The sequence below is a fragment of the Pteropus alecto genome, unplaced genomic scaffold (genome assembly GCF_000325575.1).
Source record: "Pteropus alecto unplaced genomic scaffold, ASM32557v1 scaffold5, whole genome shotgun sequence".
Taxonomy (NCBI): Eukaryota; Metazoa; Chordata; class Mammalia; order Chiroptera; family Pteropodidae; genus Pteropus; species Pteropus alecto.
This window is the reverse complement of record NW_006441953.1, coordinates 2,960,932-2,978,211: the sequence shown is the minus strand read 5'-3', so window position 1 is coordinate 2,978,211 and position 17,280 is coordinate 2,960,932. Positions and strand designations below refer to the sequence as shown.

General features: G+C 30.8%; 1 protein-coding gene across 1 annotated transcript in view; it reads left to right on the top strand.

Moving 5' to 3' along the window:
- The window catches only part of TACR3 (tachykinin receptor 3), a 66,748-nt gene that overhangs the window by 11,071 nt on the left and 38,397 nt on the right, over positions 1-17,280 (top strand). Inside the window, exons 2-3 of the mRNA XM_006918884.1 lie at positions 14,745-14,933; positions 16,638-16,788. Coding sequence (XP_006918946.1) covers positions 14,745-14,933; positions 16,638-16,788 — 340 coding nt within the window. The remainder of the gene's footprint in view (positions 1-14,744; positions 14,934-16,637; positions 16,789-17,280) is intronic.

Sequence of the window (17,280 nt, the reverse complement as noted above, 5' to 3'; positions counted from 1 at the left end):
TATGTGGAGGTAGTTTTTTCCAAAAAGCTAACTATATGGTGTAAAATAAATTCAAAACTTTTTCAACTATACATCATGTCTTCATTAACTTAAAATGTTTTACTCCTTATATCAAAATTTTTTTAATATTTCTTCAACAATGATGTACATAATCTAAATTTCATGCAGAGGGCTGTAGTATTTCAGAATCAAAGAAAAAATAGTGTGATCCAATATTACTTTTTAAAAATAATAGATTAAATTTTTTTCTGTACAAAAAATTACTGGCAATCCCCATTCAATTATAGAACCATTGCAGATGAATATCTGTAAGGAACAAGAAAGAAACAAGTCTCCTTAGAAACATATGAAAGGATACCAGTTTTAAGGTTTTAGCAGCTCACAAGTAGAATGCATATGCTAAAGATTAAACACACACACAGACACATACACACAGTTGACCTTTGAACAACACAGGTTTATGTTGTGCAGTTCCATTTACATACAAATTTTTAAAATCTGTTTTTATGCTAAGTGAAATAAGTCAAACAGAAAAAGGCAAATACTGAGTTATTTCATTTTTCTGTGGAATCTAAAAATAAATAAATAAATAAATAAGAAACAAAACAAAACCAAAACAGACTCACAGATACAGAGAATAAACTGATGGTTGCCTGAGGGGAGGAGATTGGAGGGATGGGTGAAAAGGTCAAGGGAAACAGACTTCTAGTTATAAAACAAATAAGCCACAAGATATGTGTACAACACAGGGAACATAGTCAATATCATAATAACTTTGCACGGTCGTAGATGGTTAGTAGACTCATTGTGATTATCACATCATAAGGTATATAAATGTTGAATCATTGTGTTGTACACTGGAAACTTACACCAGTGTACAACATAATGATTCAACATTTGTATACCAACTATAATTTAATAATTTTTTAAAAATCTATTTTTAAGTGGATCCACACAGTCCAAACCCACGGTTTTCAAGGTTTAACTGTATTTTTGATCCATGGTTGGGAATCCACTTATGGGGAGGGCCACGTTAAGTTATAAACAGATTTGCCAGTTTTTACTGTGAGAGTGGTCAGTGCCATGACCCAAGTTGTTCAAGGGTTAGCCGTATGTCATATATTTGCAAAAACAGATTACCAATTCTATATACACACTTCTCACTTTGCACAAATTTTAGTTACTAAGACATATAACACCAGTCCCCTCAACAGCATGGCTAAAATTTTTATAACCATGTCATAGTAACTGTGAATACTTGCATAAAGTAGAAAATTAGCTATCAACCCTTGAGTCCATGATTCACTACACAAATAACAGACGTACTTCGTATTCAGTGATTAATCATATTCTCTTTTTCAAAATCTGTTACTGATTGGTCACTGATCATCTGTTCATGCTCAGACAGCAAAGCACATAGTCACATTGCCTCATTGACTTTCAGTGATAAACTCAAATGACAGAATGGCTAATTAAAAGAGGAACTTGTCAGCAAAGATGAAAGTGTAATGAAGAAATAAAAAGGGAATATAAGTTTTTAATGCCATTGGGTAAATACCATGGAGCACAATTGCTGGATCATATGATATGAATATGTTTACTTTTGTAAGAAGTGGTTAAATTGTCTTCCAAAATGTCTGTATCATTTTTCATTTCCACTAGGAATTCATGAGAGTTCTTGTTGTTTCTCATTTCTCTCCAGCATTTGGTGTTGCCAGTACTGTGGATTTAGCTATTCTAATAGGTGTGTAGTGGTATCTCCTTGTTGTTTTAATTTTCATTTGCCTGATGATACATCATGTGGAGCGTCTTTTTATATGCTTATTTGCCATTTGTATACTTTCTTTGGTGAGGTGGCTGTTAAGGTGGTGAGGTGGCCGTTAAGGTCATTGCCTCACTTTTTAATTGAGTTGTTTGTTTTCTTAATTTAGAGTTTTAAGAGTTTTTCTATATTTTGAATATGATCCTTTATCAGACATGTTCTTTTGCAAATATTTTTTCCCAGTCTGTGACATGCCTTCTCATTCTCCTGATACTGCCTTTTACAAAGCAGAAGTTTTTAGATAAAATTAATTCCAGCTTATCAATTTTTTTTTTCATGGATTGTGTCTTTGATGTTATATCTAGAAAAGCATCACCATACCCAGGGTCATGTAGGTTTTCTTATACGTTATATTCTAGAAGTTTTATAGTTTTGTTTTTTACATTTAGGTTTTTAATCTATTTGAGTTAATATTTTTGTGAAAAGTAGATTCTTGGGTTTTTTTTTTTTTTTTTTTGCATGTGGATGTCTACCACCATTTGTTGAAAATACTATTTTTACTCCATTGTACTGCTTTTGCTCCTTTATTGAAGATCAATTGACTCTATTATATGGATCTATGTCTGGGCTTTCTATTTTATTTCATTGATCTATTTGTATATTCTTTCACCAATACTACTGTCTTTATTATTATAGCTTCATAGAAAATCTTGTCGTTGGGTAGTGTCAGTCCTTCAAAATGTTTTTCTTCAATACTGTGTTGGCTATTGTGGATCTTTTGCCTCTTCGTTATAAATTTTGCCTCTTCATTATAAAATCAGCTTGTTGATATCCACAAAACAACTTGCTAAATTTTGAGTAGGATTGCCTTGAATCTACATATCAAATTGAGAACTGGCATTTCAACAATATTGAGTTTTCCTAGTTAATTCCAAATTCCACATGTTTCTTTATGATATATAGGAAAGTGATTGACTTTTGTACATTAATCTTATGTCCTGCAACCTTGCTATAATGGCTTATTAGTTCCAGGAGTCATTTTATCAAGTCTTTCAGATTTTCTATATAATTTCATTATGTGATTTGTGAAAATGTAAATTCTAATTATATAACTTCACTTTATTTTTAAATTAACATACAGTAAAGCTAATTTTAATTGATGTACAGATCTAGGATTTTTAATGCATGGATAGATTTATATGACAGCCACCACAATCAGGATACAAAACGGTTTTATCACCACAAAGAAACTCCTTCAGACTATACCTTTGTAGGCACACCCTCTCCCTGACCTAAAATATTCTACCACTGTAGTCTGGTATTTTGGAAAAATATCATATTAGTATAATCATGCAATCATACAATATGTAAACTTTGAGACTGGCTACTTTCAGTCACTATAACATCTCTGAAATTTATCTAAGTTGTTGAGTGTATCAAAAGTTTGTTCTCTTTTATTGCTGGAGTATTCCATTGTATGGATGTACGAAATTTGTTTACCTTTTTCAGGCATTTTTATTTTTGAGCAATTAACAGTGTGCGAGACTTCCACTCATTTTAGATCCTCACCAGCAATTGATATTGTCAGTATTTTTGTTTTTATTTTAGCTATTCTAATGTGTGTGTCATTCTATCTCATTGTGGTTTTAATTCACATTTCACTAGTGGATTATTATGCTGGTCATTAATATTTTCTTGTGCTTGTCATTAATATTTCTTCCTTGGTGAAGTGTTCTCCAAGCTATTTGTCTTTTTTTAAGTTGGATTGTTCGTTTTCTTACTGTTAAAATTTTAAAATACTTACTGAGTTATGATCTATATACCACTATATACCACTCATTTTAAGTATATGAGTCAATGAGTTTAGGAATTTTTTAGTTATGTAACCATCAACACAATCTAATTTTAAAACATATCTATTACCACCCCCCCAAAAAAAATCTCACTTTCAATTGTAGTCACTCTTTTTCCACGCCCAGCCCTAGACAATCAGTACACTATTTTCTCCCACTATAGATTTAACTTTTCTGAAATTTGATATAAATGAAATCATACAGTGTGTAGTCTTCTGTATAGACTTCAATTGTTTTGTTTTCAAATTGGATTATATGTCTTATTAAACTGCAAGACTTTGCATGTTTTGGACATAAGTCCTTTATTAGACATATTTGCAAGTATTTTCTCCCTGTGATTGTCTTCACTTTTTTCATTGGGTATTTGAAGAGTAAAATTTTAAATATTGACGAAATACTATATATCATTTTTTCCCTTAGTGTTTGTGCTTTTGTGGTCAGTCATTAAAAAAACATTAGCTACCCCCAAGGTTGTAAAAGTTTAGTTCTACGTTTGTTTTTTTCTGATAGTTTCATACTTTTAGACCTGACATTTATATAAGATCCATTTGAAAATGGCTGTTGTGTATGTTACAAGATAACAGTATAATTCATTTATAATATTGATGTCATCTATAATCAAAATAAAAAATAAAAAGGAGTATAGTACTGGAATAAAAATAGACGTATAGATCATGTAGATATCCAATTGCACAGTGCTGTTTGTTGAAAAGACTGCAGTTTTCCCCCATTGAATTGCCTTGGCACCTTTATCAAAAATCAATTAAACATAAATGTGTTTATTTCCAGACCCTTAATATTTCTGTTTCATTGATCTGTATGTCTATTTTTATGCCAGTACTACACTATCTTTTAATTTTTGTTTTTTAATTACAGTTGGCATACAATATTATATTAGCTTCAGGTGTAAAAAAGTGTGATTTGACATTTATACAACTTAAGAAGTGATCATCCTGATGAGTTTAGTACCCATCTATACCATACATAGTTATTACAATATTATGCTCATTATAATACTATCTTGATCACTGTAGTGTGGTAATAAGTTTTGAAATGTAGAGTGTAAGTCCTTCATCTTTGTTCTTATTTTTAAAAATTGTTTTGACTGTTCTAGGATAATTGTATTTCCGAATTACTTTTAAGATTTGTTTTTAAATTCTGGAATTAGAATAGGAACTTTTACAAGAATTGTGTTGACTCTTTCAATCAATTTGAAAAGTATTGTCAGCTTAATGATATTGAGTTTTCCAACTCATAGACATGGGTCATCTCTCCATTTATTGAGATCTTTAATTTCTTTCAGTAATGCTTTATAATTTTCAATGTGCAAGTCTCATTTTTTATTAAATTTATTTAAGTGTTTATTCTTTTTGGTGCTACTGGATGGACTTTTTAAAGTTCATTTTCAGATTGTTAATAGCTAGCATATACAAATGCAATTGATCGAAATTGTATCCCGTGACCTTAATGACCTTATTTATTAATTCTAATTGGTTTTGGGTTTTGTGGGTTCCCTAGAATTTTCAATATGGAAGGTCATCTCATCTGCTGGTAATATTAAGGGTATTACTTCTTCCTATTCAATCTGATGCTTTTACCTTTTATTTATTTTTTTTTTTGCTTGATTGATTACCCTGTCTAGAACCTTCAGTACAATTTTGAATGGGAGTGATAAAATTGGGTGTCTTTGCCTTGTTCCAGAAATTAGGGGGAAGAATTAGATCTTTAACAATTAATTATGAGGTTAATTGTAGATTTTTTATAAATACACTTCATTAAGTTGAGAAAATTTCTTTCTATTCCTAGTGCATGGAGAGTTTTTATTATGAAAAGATATTGAATTTTATCAAATGCTTTTCTGCCTCTGTTGATATGATCATGTGGTCTTTGTTCTTTATTCTGTTACTATGATATATAACATTTATTGATTTTTAAATTAACTTTGAATTTCTGAAATAAATCCCACTTTTTCATGATGGGTAATATTTTTGGTATGTTTCTGAAATTTTCGTTTGATAACATTTTGTTTAGGATTTTTATATCTATACTTGTGAATGATATTTGTCTGTAATTTTCTTTCCTTATGGTATCTTTGGCTTTTTTTAAAGTGAGTTATAATGACATGTAGTATTATATTAGTTTCAGGTTTACAACATAATGATTTGATATTTGTATATACTGGAAAATGATCACCACAATATATCTAGTTAACATCTGTCACTATACACAGTTACAAAATTTTTTTCTTGTGACAAAAACTGTTAAGATCTACTCTCTTAGCAACTTTCAAAACTGCAATATAGTTTTATTAGCTATAGTCATCAGGTTGTACATTATAGCCCCAGGACTTATTTATTTTATAATTAGAAATTTGTACCATTTGACCCCCTTTGGCTTTGATATCATAGTAATACTAAACTCACATAATGAGATGAGAAGTGTTCCCTCTTCTACTGCGAGAATTTGTGAAGGATTAGTAATATTGTTTAGATAAATTTTTCAGTAAAACAATCTTGACCTGATTTTTTTTGTGGGAATATTTTTAATTATTAATTTATATCTTGTTATATATATTTGGATTTTCTTTTATTCTTGAGTCATTTCAGTTGTTTGATTCTTTTTATGAATTCTTCAATTTTACGTTTTCTAATTTGTCGGCATATAGTTGCTCAGAAAGACTTGGAAGTTATGGCTCACAAAGAAGAAAGACTATTAAAATAACATTATCTTACCTTTGCTGGTGTGTTGTAAAAAGAGAGAGAAGCAACTCTTACAAGGAAATGAATAGCTACCTTTTCATTTCTCAGTGTATCTCACATATGAACTAATTACTGTCTAAAACAGCCACGTCATATTTTATCTGCTGTTTTATTTTTCTTCATAAGATTTATTACTGTTTTGTTTACTACTATATTCATAATATCTAGGATAATGACTGCATATATACATATTCATTGTATGAATGAATAACTGGAGGCAATTTTTAAATTGTTTTCTTATCATTGAATAATTTGTACTTAAATTAAAAATATGTCAATAAGATATCATGAATATATAAGTAAAAAGAAAAATCAGATATGAAAAAGCCTATATTTCCCATCTTTATTTTCCAAGTTTAGAGATTATCTATTGTTTGTTTTCTTCCATTTGCACAGTTAAATGAACATTTACGTCGTAAGGACTTAAATACCCAAAGATTTGGAAATCTTACTGCTTGATGGGTACCAACACCTCTGTGAGTTTAAGGATAATATAATGGAACTACCACATGCCTCTGTTTACTTCAAAAAGAGTTTGATATGGTGTAGGTCTACATTAGACAAAGTTGAAGGGAATTAATTCCTACTGCACTCCCCAAATTTACAGAGATTCCAAGTGTAACATTGAATGTTTATATTTAATCACTGAATCACTAAGAACTAGTTGCGCTTATAGAAATTGCATAGAATATCTCATTACTTTCCACAAAGGAAATTATTTTAAAAGGAGAGAATTAGAGAAATAACTATACTATACTACCCTGGTGGAATAGGTTTCTATTAAACAGCTAGGGACTATATCAAAAAAAGTTTTTTTAATCCTCACATCGGATTTTTGGAATGAATTTTTTTTCCATACCAATCACGAGTACCTAAGAACCAAGTTATATTTTTGTTTGTTTTTGTCTAAAGCTTACCCCATAGCTGTTTTGTTTTGTTTGTTTGTTTGTTTTGGTCTCAAGTGTTAATTTCTTTTTATTCAACATAGTTTAAGATGACATTATTAAAGTTCTTGTATATGTCGTGTTATTTAATGTCATTTAATCTCATAATCATACTCTACATTATGTTTATTATTTTTATTTAGCAAAGTTAAGAAAACTATTCCTTTAAAAATTGCATACATGCTGAAGTTCTCATTTGTAAATAATTATTTACTCATTCATCTCTCCAAATATTCAACAACTATTTGCAGTCACTATCTAAAAATCATGGTGACTACTCTACACACTTTGTTAGGTGTTACAAAACACAGAGAAAAATAAATCAGTATCTTCATGAGCTAAAATCAAAGTAAGAACATAATGCTGTTAGAGCATGTAAAAGGTAAAAACTAGCTTTGGACGAAGAGAAGAGAAAGAATCCACAACGAACATTCTATAATCTGAGTGGAAGTTAAAGGACGTGTAGAAGTTTTCCAGTTGTAGAACTTTAGAATAAGATAATCTATTATGTTCTGATTTGTAAGTTATTAATCAAAGATAGCATAAGTAGCAGAAACTAATTTTTAACAATAAACTTTATATTGTCATATAGAAAATCACTTAAATCTGTGTCTGAAGTTTTAAGGAAAAACTGTTTTATGCAATGTTCACCAATGAGGTAGCATTTTTATATAAATCATTTTATAATTACTATAAATAATTAGAATTTAAGATTACATAATTTATATATGAAGCTCTTAGAATAATGTCTGGTATATAGTAAACATTTAACAAGTATTAGGAATTATTACGTTTATTGTTAAAAAAATCTAAATTTATATTGAATATATTATATATGTGAAGTCATGCTTACTACCAAATTTCCAGCTCATCTGATATCTCTGTTTTTCCCTCTCCTCCATGTTGTAGAAAAGCTGGCCTTCTTTGGTGCTTCAAATACTTCATGCTTTCTCCAACATCAGGACTTGCTCTTCCACTTTCTCCTCTAATCCCATCTTCATTCCTAATTCATTCCCGTTTATCCTTCTAATCTGATACTGTTTCCTTGGGGGAGGCCACATCTAATATCTCTACCATTAATTCAACCTATTCCTCAGATTAGGTCAAATTTTCTATTTCATGCTTATAATTACTAGTACATGTCTTCATAACATCACAGTGGACAATTTTATTCAGCAGAATTCTCAAATGATTGGGCTGGACAGATTAGCCTAATGAAAAACTGGGGAACAGGCTAAACATCTCAAGAGATTGTGACAGGATCACCTATGGTAATGTAGTTTTAAAAAATGGCAGACTATAATGTGAGAAGAGAAGAAAGTCAAGACTGAAAACATCAGGATGAAGAATGGTGGTGCATTCTCCTCTCCCTTAAACTTGCAAATACAATAAATTTTGAAATCTGAAATGCTTTTTGTAATTGGATTTCTTGTGGAAACGACAGTATAATTTTGCATCCAGATTCACACGGGGTGAGATAAATACATTTTATACAGATTCAAGAATGGAAACAGAGTGCACCACACAAGTCAGGTAGGAATTTTTAGAAATCATGGGAAAGGGTGCTGAACTCACACAGGCCATTACACTAAAGCTCCAAGGAAAGTTTAACTTAATATCTTAGAGGCAATGTTGTCCCAACAGCCATTTAGGTAATAAGTTCTTACATGTTTTTTGACTATTTTAATAACATATTTTCTCTGCATTAGATTTTGAACTCCACAAGAATAGGAACCATATCTATTTTTTTCATCAATATAGCCAAAGAATGTAGCATAATCCTGGAAAATAGTTGGCAGTCAAAAAACAGTTGAAAATAAAGTCAATATTCAATAAATAAATAAATGAATAGATAAATCTAATTGCTAAATATATCTCTTTAAATATATTTTTATTTTTCAATTACAGTTGACATATATTATTATATTAGCTCCCGGTCTATAACATAGTGATTAGACATTTATATAACTTACAAAGAGATCACCCCAGTAAGTCTAGTACCTATCTGACTGACACAAAACATAGTTACTATAATATTATTGATTATATTCCATCTGCTGTACTCTACATACTCATGAATGTTTTTATAACCGGCAATTTGCACATCTTAATCCTTTCCCCTTTTTCACCCATCCCCCCAACCCATTTTCCATTAGGCAACCATCAAAATGTTCTCTGTATCTATGACTTTATCATTACTTGTTTGTTTTTAGATTCCACAAATAAGTAAAATCATATGGTATTCATCTTTCTCTGTCTGACTTATTTCATTTAGCATTATAACATCTAGTTTCATTATGTTATTCTAAATGTCAAGATTTCATTTTTATGGCTGAGTAATATTCCACTGTATATATGTACTGCATATTCTTTATCCATTCATCTATTGAGGGACACTTAGCCCACTTAGGTATCTTGTTATTGAAAATAACACTTTTAAAAAAAAGGAAAGAAAAGAATGCTGCAATAAACATAGGGATGCATATGTCTTTTCAAATTAGTATTTTAGGATTCTTCAACTAAATATCCAGAAACGAGATTGCTGGATCTTTGTCTCTTGTTACAGTCTTTACCTTAAAGTCTATTTTGTCTGATAGGAGTATTGCTATTCTACCTTTTTTGTTTCCATTTCCTAATTGCTAAATTTAAATTGAATGCATAGACAATGAAAGTCAAATACTTTCACTATTCTGATACTTTATTTTTAATATAATTTTCCTTAAATTCCAGTGTATAAATTTTATTTACATAGATCAAAAAAATTGAGCAATTGAACAAGTTCCTATTATATGTGTACACGCATATAAATGTGGGTTTATTTAGAAATTCCTATTATATGTGTACTGCATTTGAATGTAGGTTTCTTTTCATAAATGCTCATTCATTTCAAAATTCACTGAGATAATATTTATAATTAATTAATGGACTCATTATTAAGTTCATTTAAAACATTTATGAAAAAGCACACAATAAATTTTGCCTAAAAAAGTACAATTTAAAAAATGATTATATTTCTAGTGATTTGTCAAAATTGAAAATGCTTTAGCACCAAAGGCCAGCAGTTGAAATTTTATGGGCCAATAGCAACTATTGCAACTAAGCTTTATTTTGCACAGACAATAGCCAGACAGCATTTTATATTTGGGGTTTACAGACTAAAACACTGACTGCTGTGGCCATAAGCAAATTGGAAAACAGTAAAATCCATATCGTTTCAGGCAAATATTCTTTGCATGGTTAATTAATCAAGTAAATATCTGAAAACTTCATTCTGTCTTCAGTCTAAAAATTTAAAACTTGTAGAAGCATGTAATGATCTAGAAACTGAACTTAATAAACATGCTTCAAAAGAAAGAATTACACCAGATAGCAAAAACAAGTACAAAATAAGAAAGGCTTACTTACATCAAAAATTCTACTGTGCTAAAGACATCAAAATACAGAGAAAAGATACCCATCATTATATCAGAAAAAAAAGTAAGTGGTAAAATAATCTAATATTAAAGTGGAAAGGAAAACTGGTAAAAATATTAAAAATATGCATTTCCAATGGATGTTTCTAAGAATTTCAGCCTCTATAAAAGATAACAAGACATGACTTTAAAACTTGTTTAGGTGATAGGTTAATTTGTACAGTAAAGGATCAAATCTTAACTGTTACTTATGAAATTATCGTACTCAGGAGACTAATATATTTGATAATTTGTTTGGTGAGGAAAGAATAGCAGTTAAAAAGCTCGGGCAAAAATTTAAGAAAAGCAAATGTAATCACATCAAAGATACATATATCTTTAAAGGGAAAATAAAATACTGACAATCATTTGAGTGAGTTTATATCTCAGATTTGATCATTTCTTCTCCAGGTCCAGGGGATGTTTACCTGGGTGAGTCTTAGGATCAATTTTCTTCATGCCTGCTATTGAGCAAATGATTACTGCTGGAGAGAATCTCAGAAAAGGAAATATTAATGCCACAATGAATTCTTAATTACCAATTCCAAAATTGCCTGCAGCAGTGCCTGGCAATTCTACCTACATCTTTGGCCAACCGACTCTCTTTTTCCTCAATATTTCTATATATAGTTTTTTTATTTTCCTCAAACTATCACTATAATTCAATCTCCAGTGGTAACCAAAACAAAAGCCAGGTAACTTACTTCCATACTTCCACATTTTCCTTCTTCCAGGCCTGTTCCCCAGACTAAAATCTCATTATTTTCTTTCCTGGATTGAATCACTTCAATTACTTTTCATAAGCCAAAAATCTGAAAACTGCACTACAACTTTGTCTCAAATCACTTTCCCTTTACTTTCTGTTTCAGTTATAGAATCTTTAATTGCTCACATGTACAATGCTTCTCCCACCACTTACCTATCATATTGCTTTCCTAGGGCTGCTGTAACAAACTACCACGGTGACTTAAAACAACAGAAATCTGTCTCACAGTTCTGGAAGCTAGAAGTCTGAAATCAAGATGTTAGCAATGGCCACACTGCCTCTGAAACCTATAGGAAAATCCTTGTTTCTTCTTCCAAGCTTCTGGTTATTTGCTGGCAGTCTTTGGCATTCCCTGGTTTATAGATGCATCATTTAATCCTCCATGTCTGTATGGCATTCCTCACGTGTTTCTCTCTGCTTTCAAATTTCTCTTTGTACCAGTCATTCGATTAGGGCTCACCCTAATGACCTCATTTTAACTTGATTATCTGTATTTCCAAATAAGCTCACATTCCATGACATTGGGAGTTAGGACTTCAATATATCTTTTTTTAGGGAGACACAATTCAACCCATAAAAAACCCACAATTAATACAGGAGTTTTCCACATGTTGTTTGTTCTCCTAGAAATCTTTGCAACCCTCACCCCTCTGCCACCTTGCCTAGTCACCCTTCCAACTTTCAACCCAGAATGGCTATTATTAGGGAAGACTGATTCACAATCTAAACACATTTTCCCAGTAAATGCATTTGTATGACCATATATCTTGCCTTTGTAACATTTATCATATTGTAATATAACATTTATTGGTGAGATTATTTGATTAGTATCTATCTGCTTCACTAGACTGCGAGCTCTGTGAAGGCCATTTTTCATCGTTGTTGTCTCTACCATCTGAAATATCACAGTAGGCATTCAAAAAACTGTTTGGCTGAATGAATAAGTAGTAGATCAGATCAGAAATGACAAAAATATCAGCTTGCAGTTTCAAAATTTTTACTTTTACTAAAGTGTTAGCTATAACATAAACTGTTTCCATATAATATTCTACCTGTCAGGAAATAATTCCTCTATCATTAGATTTCAAGGCTAAAAAAATCAATAAGAAATTTGCAGTTTATTTTGAATTATCAGTGCTGCAGTAGCTGTATAGGACTCTAACTCTGCTCATATCACTCAACTTCTGTTTTTAGTCTCAAAAAAATCAACTCTCTAAATATCCAAATTGCATTCAGAAGTTCCAGAGCAAGCAAAAAAGCAAAAGGTTATAATAGAATTTGAGAAACATTCAGTTCAGTGAAACAAAATCTATTGATAAGTGCTATAGTTGAACTCTGGAAACACCCAAAAAACAATTCAATACAATGAGAAATACTATGGTGAGTTATAACCAGCAGCAGTGGAAAGAGAAATGCCCAACTACAATTATTGCCGTTACATGTTTAATTTATCTTTTATACAGCACATAGATGCTTTTGTATTCATAAGGCAAAATTCAACTTCTGATTCTTTGAAAAGCATTTATGTTATATATTTTTCTTCTCTTCCATAATTCCTTACATAAATGGTTATATTCAAAGCCAAATCTCTATCTATATGGACTTTGAAGACTAGCAGAACTGGGTTAGAATTCCAGCTCCTACCATCTGGGTCATTTTGAACAATTTACTTACTTTCTTTAAGCCTCAGTTTTCTTTTCTGCAAAATAGAGATAATGTTAATTGATCGATTGGATTATTCTGGATATTAAATATACATAATATATGCAATAAATTACCTAGTCACAGTTAGCAATCAATAAATGTTACTACTGTTATCTTCAACAACATAAACATGAGAGGTGAATGTTAAATACTTTTCAATTTCAAACATATGCCTTTTACATTCTTCTATGGCTCACTTTATTTTCTTAAACCAAGGTACTGTTTTTATAATTAGTTTTTATATGCAACATTCACTTTTACCTATTAACTGTCATACATAATAAACTAGGAATATTTTCTTTAAGTAAATTACAACTAAAGTTAATATTATGAATAGTATATAGATAAATTCAATATATCTACTGAAGATTGAATTCTGCCTAATTACAAAAACACAAAGAAATAAACAAATTAATGAATTATCCTTAATTTGAAATATTTATTCTTAAGTTTAAAATGTTTATGGCTTAGGTAATATTCTTTGATGAATGTTGCCTTTGAAAATTTTGCATAAATGAAAATACATTTGAGAAATACAAAATGACCAATAGTAAAAGCAAAACAATTTAAATAATGTGTTTTATTGATAGAAATGCAAAAATATAATTAATTGGTTGTATTTTATTTGCCAGAATTTGGCAATTAACCTTATTAGCCCAATTAAAACTGAAATTTGATTTTCTCAGATATATTGTTACTATCTATCTTACCAGGGAAATAAAGCTTGACTTTTGTTACCATATTAAGAGAGTTTAAAATTCCCCAAAAGTTGCACTCTAGAAATCATATGTAACTGTGTATTTTAAAGCCTCAAATATATTTTTATTGCAATTATATTACATATAATTATGTAGATTATAAAGATTTTCATGATGCAGAATGAATTCAGTTTTGGAGGTAACAGAAAGGCATAGCCTCAACCACACTTGATTTCTTCACCTGTATCTGAATCTTAAACTTGTTTCTTGATGTTTTGAGATGAAAATATTGATGATATTCTTCTTATGGTTTTCTCATCATTGTTAATCATGTAGATATTATCCATATTATCTCTAATATTTTTTTTAAGTTAAACATACAGAAGAAAAAATGGAAGTCTTGAGGTATGGAATTCATATTTTTAAGTATTTATTACTCACCTTTCCAATTGCATTCAACAAACATTTATAAATTCTGATAATGTGTGGGGCACATTACATTATTTCATTTACATTATTTCTATTGCTCTTAACTTCACCCCTAAGAAGTGGATGTTCTTATTTCTATTTTTAAGGTAATGAAGGTGAGGTTAAATAAGTGACAGAATAGGATTTGAATCTCAATTCACTTGATTCTTAAGACTATACCATAAATTATCATTCTATGCTGCCTCTATGCAGGCAAAATCCTCATCAACTTGTTTACCAGAAGAGAGATAACCCTGGCCATTGAAACACCTTTGAAACTCCTTATTAAATTTCGCTAGCAAGAGATGGACAAAATGGTTTTATTTGTTTTTATATAGGTATATGGCCATTATTGATCCCTTGAAACCCAGACTGTCTGCCACAGCCACTAAGATTGTCATTGGAAGTATTTGGATTCTAGCATTTCTACTTGCCTTCCCTCAGTGTCTTTACTCCAAAACCAAAGTCATGCCAGGCCGTACTCTTTGCTATGTGCAATGGCCAGAAGGTCCCAAGCAACATTTCACGTAAGTTAATTCTCAATTATGATTTTCAATTCAATTTATTGAACACTTAAGGAACTATAGGCTGAGAGCAACAATTAAGGAAATTGTCCTCAAGGGCTCACATTTTACTTGGGAAAAGAGACACATAAAAATACTGTAATATAGTATATGGTCAATAAGTTATTATAAGTTGCAAAGGTTTCTAATTGGAAAAATGTGATGACTTCTATATAGGGTAGCTCTGGAGAGTTTCCTGGAGGTGATGGTAAGCTCACTAGAGATGAAAGCAATGCAGGGTTGTTACTGATTGAGAAATGAGTGAGAAAGGGTAGAACTGAAGCCCAAAGGTATTGATTGCTCTTTTAAGAAACCTGACTGAAGGGAAGGGGAGTCCTGGTAGGTTCTTGGTTGTGTTCTTTTGTTTCAGCATTAAAGAAACTTAAACACTAGGTTGGAAAGGAAATAGGAATGCTGTATGATAGAATTTAGCATTTCATATTTTGGACCCATTTGAAGAAAAGCAAATGGAAAAAAAATATGCAAATGTTTTCATTTTGCTTTTTAGTCTGATCACTTAAATTTTATTTCAATATAATTATTATTTAGTGACCAATTTTCCCTTTAAAAATAACAAATATAATGGTCATTCTATTAAGCAGCCATTTTATCAAACTCTGCTCTACCTAGAGTTCAGATTTTTAAAGAACATTTGGAAGTACTTATTGAAGGAAAAGCTGGCAGCAGTTATTAAACTGAATACTGTATTCTATCTATTATTATTAATAAGTCTTAATTGTATAGCAAAATAAAACTAATCAAAGTAATAAAATTAAACTATTTGTTGACTAAATCACTTCACCATTGACTTTAAGTCAATATTTAATAAGCTATCAAGAAATGAGAAAGCGAGAAGGCTTAAAGTTCCCTCTATAAAAAAAAGATATGAATATTAAGAAGACTAGCATATCACACTTTTTAATTACTTTAAAGCCTTCCTAAGACAGTGGAAGCCACACAAAAGTTTATAGAAGTTCTAATTGGGCTGTTCTATTACCGCTTGCCCGCTTATTCCTCCTTCAGTGCATCCTTATAATTTTGATTGAGAGCTATGAAATCCTATAATTTAGTCTGTATGTTATTTACCAAATTAATAATGGAATCAAATGTATCATGACTTTGAAAAAATGTATGTAAATGTCTTTATCTGATTCTTAAAATCATAGTCAAATAGCTTGTGGATCCAATGTAGCTCACAGTATCTGGTAACATTTTTTTCATTTGGATGAAAAACAGTTTATTTCAAATGTGACTGATTTGCAGATATATAGAATAGTTTTACATAGGAGAAAATACGGCAGTTGATTAGTTTTCTGTCATATCTCTTTTTCTCTGATGATACATTTAATTAGCTTAGCTCAACAATTACCAGGTAGGGGAAAAGCATTCAGCCTGAACCTCTAGGCAAGGGGACATGTGAAGTTTAAATGAGCACTGCGCTCAGCTATGGTGTTTGTGTGTAAAAATTGACGGAGATTAGCTGGTAACATTTGGATAACTGTAGGTAACAATAGTATGATATTCTGATGGATTTGTGAAATGAAGCTTAAAGGAGATGTGGAAATGTTCTTTCACATTTTCAATTATGATTTAAAATGGAATGAATTCAAAGTCCCATTATTTCATTCCAATATGCTCTTCAGCATGTGTTTTTCTTATTTCTTGCAGTTACCATATTATTGTCATTATACTGGTGTACTGTTTTCCATTGCTCATCATGGGCATCACATATACCATCGTTGGAATCACTCTTTGGGGAGGAGAGATCCCAGGAGATACCTGTGACAAGTATCATGAGCAGCTAAAGTCTAAAAGAAAGGTACTGTTTCATATAATTTACCTAGCCTTTGTGTAAATTATGGCACATCAGAGGGGAAAAAACTACTTATGTCATTTTAATATGATGTGATTTGATGTTTTGCTTCTATTTTTTTGTCTTATTTTCTTTCTTTCCATCAATTTTATCTTTTACTTTCTTTTTGTCTTCTATATGGCACTGACCATATGCAATATCAGTCTGTGATAGAATAGTCCCTTACAGAAAGACGTTTCATTAGTTTGCAGAGTATTCTCAATTACTCTACCAGAAACTTCTGAAATTTAAATGGAGTCCCAGTTATATTTCTGCAGTTCTAGCTATCTTTACCCTTTATTGAACACAATGCCTCTGATGTACTCTATAACCTTCCAGAAGCTTCCTTTATTCCAAGAATGGTATGTGCTTTAACTTCCTAAAATCCATTTATTTATGCCTCCCTCCTCCCATCCCCAATCTGGTTTCTGAACAGCCATCATGTGTGTCTGATTAAAA